General features: G+C 50.3%; 2 protein-coding genes across 2 annotated transcripts; both read left to right on the top strand.

Moving 5' to 3' along the window:
* Positions 1–258: 258 nt before the first annotated feature.
* On the top strand, positions 259–1,462 carry LOC110299223 (interferon-induced transmembrane protein 3-like). Its single transcript, XM_021168869.1, has 2 exons — positions 259–467; positions 1,013–1,462. The coding sequence occupies exons 1-2, from the start codon at positions 309–311 to the stop codon at positions 1,169–1,171; spliced, it is 318 nt and encodes a 105-aa protein (XP_021024528.1). The 5' UTR covers positions 259–308; the 3' UTR covers positions 1,172–1,462.
* Positions 1,463–6,289: 4,827 nt separating this feature from the next.
* Positions 6,290–7,459, top strand: LOC110298526 (interferon-induced transmembrane protein 3). Its single transcript, XM_021167828.2, has 2 exons — positions 6,290–6,666; positions 7,158–7,459. Exons 1-2 carry the CDS (start codon positions 6,418–6,420, stop codon positions 7,320–7,322), a joined length of 414 nt encoding a protein of 137 aa, XP_021023487.1. The 5' UTR covers positions 6,290–6,417; the 3' UTR covers positions 7,323–7,459.
* Positions 7,460–8,861: the final 1,402 nt, after the last annotated feature.

Below are 8,861 nucleotides of genomic sequence, written 5' to 3'. Positions count from 1 at the left end.
ACTCTATCCTAGTGTGATTACCATTCAGTAATCTGTTTTCACTTCCCACTTCCCAGATAGTTCATTGGTTTACAAACAGGAACAGAAATTTTGGAGAAAGTAGAACTTTGAAGAGGCCACTGAGGAGGTGGTGGAGGTGGGGGCAGGAGGTGAGGAGGGTGTGGGGGGGTATGAAGCAATCTTATGTAGCCACTCCCCATGCATGTGGATCTTACTCCACAATGGTTATACAAAAGTGCCTGTGACTCCACCACCCATATGAACTTTCTTGAAACAAGAGCTCCCTTGCTTCCTTTAAGCACAAAAACATGGTTAAGGGGGATCCTGAATCAGCTCCAGTACCATCCACTGTGGTTTGCATCAACAGTGATGTTATCCAGCCGGATTACATTGCCTGGTCTACATTTAACACAGTATTCATGAATGGCTGCTGCCTGGGTTTCATTGCCTACATCTACTCGGTGAAGGTGAGTATTGTAGAAGGTGTGTATGTGGTTGTGGCTCCTCCTGCCCAGAGGACACCTGGGTCATGTACAGCTTTGTGTTTGTGTATGTGTGACACTCCGAGTTTGGTGTCCTGAATGTACTTACTTGTTTGTAATGTATAGACTGTGTAAGTAGCATATAGAATGTATATGTGGGTTATATGTAGGAGACTCTCCTATGTAGGCAAAAGGAGAGAATGCCCAGGGATTCTGGGGTGGGACTGTCTCCACTCTAGTTTAGAGGGATTCATTCTGCTTACTGCTTAGTTTCTGGAATGCCCCTTCACCCTGCAGACTGGGGCACTAGGCTGGGTGCAAGTGAGACTTACAAGAAATGGTGCCCCATGGTGAGCTGAGCATACAGTTCTTGGGTCTGCTGAATGGTCTGAGTGTGTGAAAGGGAGAGGAGTCCCTGATATTAGGAAGGAGACTGCACTGAGTAGGAAGGACAATGGGGAAACTGAGGCAAAGCATCTGGCTCTTGATGACTTGCTCCAAGGCCACACTGATCTTTTCATTTCTTTCAGTCCAGGGACCGGAAGATGGTGGGCGACATGACTGGGGCCCAATCCCATGCTTCAACTGCCAAGATTCTGAACATCTTTGCTCTGGTCATCTCCCTCATCTTCTACATCATGCTTATCGTTTTTCACAGCTTAAACTTCCTAGGCAACCAAAGAAATTAGAACCCACTAGTTAGGTACTAACTAGTTAGTTAGCTAACTATTAATTAACTAAACTAGTACCGAATTTAGTACCTTTTGTACCTATTAGATACTAAGGGTGGGACTCCATGCACTGTCAAAGTCAATGGACTAAATTCTTCCGTGCACTGTCTTTGTGAAGAAAGCATTCATGTGCTCCGCCCCTCAGAGTTGCCCCTTATCCTGGCCAGAGGCCCTAACCTGTCACTCTACCCTCCTGTAAATGTTTATCCTCATGCATATGTTCACAGTGGATTCAATAAAGTGCACGTGATAGCAATTGTGGTGTCACTTCCTATCCCCTGACTGGTCTTTACTGAGCTTACTCAGAGTTTCTCTGGCTTTCTCCTTGTTGAAGAGGTAGGGGTGTGGATGGGGTGGGTGTGGATGGGTGTATAGTGCAGGGCATCCACAGATAAGTAGGGTTCTGGCCTCAGGATGGAGACAGCAGCTGACAAGCATCCGGAATAGTGTCCTCTTTCACCTAGCAGTCCCAGGCAGGCAGTAACTAAGCATTGCTTACCTCCGGCTCCATGTCCCTAGAGTACAGGAAGGGTACAGAGGCATGTACTAGTGAGTTTTCAGTCCAGGGATAGAGGACCAGCCCAGGGTCCTCCACTTTTAGGAGGAAGAAATCTTGACCCAGACACGCTATGTTCAAGAACTCTATGGTGGCCTTTGGCTTGGATTCTGAGCCCTCCCTTCTCACACACATCTCACAGGCTTATTTCAGGTCAGGGATGGGCAGTGGGAAGTGACCATGGAATCTTTGATGCTAGGTGCCATGTCGATCCAGGGTATTATCTCTCTGTGGGTCTCCTCAGATCCTGAAGTGGGGAGGGGCAGGTCTGGAGGGGCCTTGGCACCCTTCATTAGTCTGTCCTCAAAATTCACCTGTGGGCATACATTTTTTGCAACCTACTTTTAATAAGGGTTCAACCTCTCCTCTAGCCCACCGCCTCGCAGAGGTAGTGGGAGAGAAACGTTATTGGGATATGGGGGAAACGAACCTCTTCAGCAATAGTTCTTTGGGGGTGAGCTTGAATCTTCTTGGGCAGCAGTTCAGTCCTGTAAGCAAACACTAAATACGACTCAGCAGCTGCAGACCAGTCCTCCAGGCAGGCAGACACCACACATGAACCAGCAGCTACCGTCCAGTCTTTTCAGCAAGCGACACCAGGCACAAACCAGCAACAGTAGCTAAATCCTGAAGAAACCTCCAAGCTTGCCAACAGGGCTGAAGCAAGACTGCAGAAGCAGCAGGCTGCCGTAGGCACCTCGAGAGCAGTTCTTGGGCAAGTTTCTCTCAGTGGTGGTATTATCTATCACAAGTTGAACTCAGTGATGCTATGTAAGAACCAATACATGTGTGTTGTTAATGAAGAATAACGAGGCAGAGCAAACCAAACCAATGCTCAGCGCTCTTCTCCCACTGTCCGTGGATTCATAGCTACACTCCTTCATTAAGCACTCTTTCATGTGTTTGCTATATCCAAACATCCTTTCACCTGTGTCTGCTTCAGGAAAACAGTCTTTCTGTGTTTGCTTTAGCAAGTCATCATTTCACCTGTGTGCCCCAGCAAAACAGCACTTGCTATCACTAACTTTCCAAAGAGCTAGAAGTTTCCACTTTATTTACCTTTCCTCTTCCTGGATGCCCTGGAATCTGTATTTCTACCTCATTTTGGGCACCCCAAGATTACAAGTCTTTGGAGTCCTCGGGTGGCACTGTCTCCCTGTGTTGGTATGTGGGTTCTAGTCCTGGGGTCTGAGATAATGTGAGGCCCCCGAAATTCATCTTGTGAGGCTGAGCAGTGTTCAAGATGCCCTCTTCACCGAGATGCCCTCTTCACCGAGATCCAGGCTTCTGAAGCAGTAGCAGTTCCTTTACTGTCTTGGGAAGATGAGCCCATCTTAGGAAGACAGAGGCCCTAATACCAGTGGAGACAGGATCCCACTGGGAGAGCTGCTATCTTTCTGGAGGGGAGTGAGTGGTTCAGCCAGACCAAGTCCTAGGGAGAAATCAAGACTTTTTCAGATTGCACCAGGAAGAAACAAGAGTTTTTTTTAGAAGGACCCAGGGTGGAATTTCCACTAAAACTCATGGCCCTGGACTGAACTTCAGTGTTCATCCTTAGTCCCAGGTCTATGACTGAATGAAGGTAGAGATTTCAGGAGGAGGGTCACTGTGGCCACACTTCGGTCCATTCTAGTGCTTCCTATGAGCAATGTGTGGGCAGCTATCCTGAGAGTGCAGAAACCTCGAGTGTGTTAGGCACTAGTGCACACAGAAGCCAGGCCATGATCTCCAGAATGAACCTCATCCTAACCATTTGTTTGCAGTGGAACATATGAGACTAGATCTGCCTGGTGTTTACAACAACCCACGAGGGAGCCCACCGCGGGGCTGCTCAGCTGTGGAGAGTCCTGGTGCTCGCTTCCCACTCACCAAATGTGTAATTGGAGCAGGAACAATGGAAGTCATTATAACTTCCCATTGTGTTGGTGGCCTGCAGGGCAAGGTTGAGTGGTACGCTGGGTGGCAGAAGACTCCAGGTTGTTCCCTATCTAATGCTAGAGAGTAAACAAAACAATGTGTCCTCCCGAGAGGAGACCAGAGAAACCCCGTGCCCAGGCTACACCAAGACAATGGGCTCCTGCAGATCTACCATTAGGAATTCAGTTGGAGATCAGTTCCAGGTAGCAGATGCCAAGTTGGTCTGAAAGGTAAGGGACACTAAATCAGAGAACATGGACACTGGCCGGAACTGTCCCCTGAGACCAGAGTGAGGACAGAACCTGACAGGTAAAGTGTCAACAGTTGTGCATCAGGGGCAGAAGTGGGTCATCCTGGATGGAGCAAAGGCTGACCCCGACCCTTGCTCTTACAGCAGGGCTGGTCAATCCCTGTCCCTCTGATGATCCCTGGGGGCAGAGATTGCCCTTAGCACTGAACAAAGAAGATGGAAAAATCCAAAGGCTGAGTCTCAACTTCCCCTGATGTTTCATATGGGAAGGAGCGAGTCAGACGGGAAGAGGTCTTCTGTCCAGCTCACTTGGGGGCCACAGGAAGACACTGACTAGGGTGATCATACAGGCAGGACTGAGTATAGCTCCCCACCTCTGTGGGTGAGGAGATGAGCCTGGGGATTGAATGCATGTGAAGGCCTTGATATGCAAAGCCCTCAGGCTCACCAAGGCCACCAGGGAAATAGGATCTCTGTGACTGAGAAAGGCAGAGAAGTGGCCATAAAGTTTGAGGTGACCATTAACTTTCAGGATGGTCTGGGAACATCCTGGAGCAAATGTGTTGGCCTTCAGGGACGTTGGGAGACCATAGTAAACAGAGCTATGACTGAAGTTAAATATTGTTCACCATTTAAAAGGTTATACCAAGATCCATCATTCCTGAAACCAGAGTGTGTTGTGACCACAGGATAACGCTTGCTATCACTTATGAGCTGGGGGGGGGGGGAGGGGGAGTCATTCATATTATTTTATCTCCCACTCTGCTGAGAGGCAACAGGAGGATGTATGAAGAGCAGTGTGAAGCAGGCCTTGGCGAGGTATTCCGCAGAACAGAAAGAAATAACACCAGAATCCAACAGAAACCACCACTTTCAGGCTCCAGAGTCCCTGTGGCCAGTCCAAAGCCCTACCCCTGAGGCCTGAGGCCTGGAAGGAGGCCTCTGTGAGGTAGATACGCCCATGGAAACCACTCTACCTAGCTTCCCAGAGGCAGACTTTTTCAGAGATGTTGACTAAACCAGCACCAGCTAATAGGATTGCAAAGAGGGGAGTCTGTAGGAAGTGCTGATGGTTCTGTGAAGAACTCAAGAAAGATAATGAAATGAGTGGAACCTGGGAACTGGAGCAGGCCCAGCTCCCAAGACTCAGGGCGCTAGGAAGGGTGGGTGCTGCAGGGCACCTTGAAGGAGGTCTCTCTAGTAGCCCGGTCCTTCCAGTGCCACCAAGATAGAAAGTGGATGCAAGTCCTAACAAGAGAAGCCAGGCCAGATGTCCCTGTTATCAGGGAGGGACATAAACTGAGTCCTTCAGTATGATCAGGAGTGGCTTTCCTGGTTACAGCCCTCACCACACCATGCATTTGAGAAAGCGTCTCTGGTAGGACGAAGGTCCTCTCGGTGACCATGCCACTAGCACTAATACATTTTGTTAGGGCAGGAGGGAAAAAGAGTGGCTGTAGCATCAACAGGCCAGCCCAGGACCATGACGTCAGAGCCAAGCGACCAAAGATCATTTAGTTCTAATACCAGAGTCCAGTGATTGATCACACTTAGGGCACTAGGGCTCTGCAAGAAGAGAGACACAGAGGCGTTTTAGCATTTTTGTCTAGGCTCTGCCCCACAGTTATCTGGCAACAGCTGGGTGTGCCTGTGATAAAAGGGGCTGCTCACCCCTCCCACCCCCCCTCTCTTTCCCTCTCTTTCCCCTCTCTCTCTCTCTCTAGCCTTCCTACACCTGCTTCCCCCTCCCCATTCCCCACTCCCTCCGAGTGTTCTTGGTCAGCCTCTACTTCTCTGTTCTCTCTCTCTCTGCCTTTCTCTGTCTCTACTACCCTCTCAACTCCCTCTCCATGAATCAAGAATAAACTCTGTTCTATACTATACCACCGTGTGGCTGGTCCCTCAGAGGGAAGGGATGCTTCAGCATGGGCCTGCAGAGCCCCCTTCCCCCCCCCCCGCCCTTCCCCAACATATTACTGCATAGCCACCGAAGATATTCCTTCTCTCTCCTTTTTAAAACACAAGAAGTATCGTTCATCCCACCGCCTATGAAGCCAGTAGAACTGGCATTCATAGTGAGAGGCTCTCTGGGCACTCTTTATTGCTGAATAAAGAATAGAGGGTTCTTTGGGGCCTGGCTGGGACCTTGATAAGGAACAGTGAAGTTCTGCAGCTGTGAGCGTGAGCTTGGTTGACTCCAGGACCCCTCACTCTTAAACACTGAGGTTTGGGCCTTGGGACAAGCCCTGACTTGGGTTCCTGGCCGGGAAGTTCCCCTGATTCACAATCCTTCCTGACATCCTGCCCTGGAGTAATTTGATCCGCAGGCTTTTTAGATCCCCGCCCCTCTGAACCCAGACCAGTTTCATCAAGCCAAAATTCAGGAAAAGGAAACTTCTGAGAAACCGAAACTGCCGCAGAAAGGGCAGACCCGCAGCGCACTCCATCCTTTCCCCTTCAGTGCTGCCTTTGCTCCGCACCATGAACCACGCTTCTCAAGCCTTCATCACTGCTGCCAGTGGAGGACAGCCCCCAAACTACGAAAGAATCAAGGAAGAATATGAGGTGGCTGAGATGGGAGCACCGCACGGATCGTCTTCTGTCAGAACTACTGTGATCAACATGCCCAGAGAGGTGTCTGTGCCTGACCATGTGGTCTGGTCCCTGTTCAATACACTCTTCATGAACTTCTGCTGCCTGGGCTTCATTGCCTATGCCTACTCTGTGAAGGTGAGTGTGCTAGAATGGGGGGAGTGATGGTGTAAGAAGGTGTGTGTGAGCCTGAAGCTCCATCTACCCAGATGGCACCGAGGTGTGAGTGTGGGGTCCTTTGTTTAAAATAAGTTTGTGTTCATTCTTCTGTGGTGTGTATGTGTGTGTACACGTGTAGGCTTAAAGACTCTGGGGCAGACACAGGGTGAGGCTGCCTGGGGATTCTGGAGTCAGACTCTTCCAATGCAGTCTCCAGAGATGCCTATAGCACCTTCACTCTATAGACTGGGATTCTAGCCTGTGTGGAAAGTGTTCAGGAGATTCATGGGGAACAATAGCCTACAGTGGGGTGAACAACAAGTGCTAGGGCCTCCTGGATGATCAGAGGATGTAAAATGTTCCTGACCTAAGATGGGGAGATGCAGTCCACAGGGAGTATGTCAGGAAAACTGTCAGAGCATCTGCCTATCAGCTCCAGGGCCACTGACCGGCTATCTGCTCTGCTCCAGTCTAGGGACCGGAAGATGGTGGGTGATGTGACTGGAGCCCAGGCCTACGCCTCCACTGCTAAGTGCCTGAACATCAGCACCTTGGTCCTCAGCATCCTGATGGTCGTTATCACCATTGTTAGTGTCATCGTCATTGTTCTGAACGCTCAAAATCTTCACACTTAATAGAGGATTCTGACTTCCGGTCCTGATGTGCTTCACCCTCCGCAGCTGCGTCCCTCCTTGCCCCTCCCTACACGCAGGTGTAACACTCATTTATCTACCCATAGTGGATTCAATAAAGTGCACTTGATAACCCACCATCCTATGACTGCTTTTATTCATCCCACCCCTCTATCTTCCTTGCTCTGAGGTGGACATGTAGGTTATCCTCAATTTGGCAGTAGTCTCTGGCCTACTGTTGTGGACATTTGCTGGCCAAAGTCCTGGATGGTATTTGGCTGCTTCAGGCAGGGAGAACTCAAGCTTCATCTGGCCCTGGCCCCACATTTCCAGGGCACCCAGTCCAGTTCAGAAGAGGAGGACCAGGTCTGGGTCCGTATTCTTCTGGACGAATACTCGGAACCAGACAAGATGGTGTCACAAGTTCCATGCGTGCTTTCTGGGGGAACCCTGGGCTGATCCTATCCAGGATTTGCTGAGTGCTGTGGTGGGGGCCTGGTGTCCCCTACTGGTCCCACAGCAGCAATGCAGTTCATTTCTTGTCGCCCTGGAGCCTAGTCTGACCTTAAAAAGGCTCAAAGTCGCTGCCCTGGCGCCCCCTGCCGGCACTCTGCAGATACGGTGGCCGCGTGGTGCTTCCACTCCCCCACCCCCGCACCGATCCCGCTCCCCCGGACCCTATATGGTAAGGGAGAGCGCCAATCACGCCTTCTTGTGCCGGGGTATGCAGGACTCACTTCTCTGGTCGGAATGGTCCTAGTACCCACGCTTCCACTTCACTTAGGTGCATTGAATTTAGGAGTCTCCTGGGGATGGATGGGCGCTATCTGTTTCTGTTGGTGCAGGGGTCAATCATTCATCTCGTTGCTGCCTTTCCAAGGGAACTTATTTCTGGTTCCCAGAGGCAAGCACCTCAAGAGTCGCCTGGATCTATGGGACTCCGTTTGTCCTCCTAAATCACTGTGGTGGGTTTTAATGTCACCATCATACCCAGGGCAGCACGGTGGATCTGAAGTGCCTTGGTTAGTGGGAAGTCGCTGTAGTGGTTGCAGCCAGGAATTTGGGAGTGGGTGTGGTGGGTAGAAAGGGGGGGGGGCACTTTTGCAAGTTAAAGGGTTTGGGTTTCTTATCCAGGGTGGCAGAGCCCCAATTTGTTCCCCAGCCCGGATTCTGACAGAGCTGACCTGCCCAGCAGAAAATTTAACCACCAGAGGGAAACAAAAGGCAGCTTCAAGGGATGTGCCTAGCGCTCTCTACGTCGGCACCGGACGTCAGGCTCCCTGGGAGGGTGTGTGGAAAGAAGGATTGAGCAATGGGGTTTACAGACTAGCTCTGAGGTGGGGACGATGAACAAGATTCCCCTGCTGGTGGGGAGCCTTCCTCTCCGCCAAGCAGCTATGGTTTCCCAGAACACACTATTTTTCTTTCTTTTTTTCTTTTCTTTTTTTTTTTTTTGGTTTTTCGAGACGGGGTTTCTCTGTATAGCCCTGGCTGTCCTGACACTCACTTTGTAGACCAGGCTGGCCTCGAACTCAGAAATCC

This window comes from Mus caroli, chromosome 7 (genome assembly GCF_900094665.2).
Source record: "Mus caroli chromosome 7, CAROLI_EIJ_v1.1, whole genome shotgun sequence".
NCBI classification, from domain to species: Eukaryota; Metazoa; Chordata; class Mammalia; order Rodentia; family Muridae; genus Mus; species Mus caroli.
The sequence above is the reverse complement of the archived record's forward strand: the minus strand, read 5'-3'. Positions and strand labels throughout refer to the sequence as shown.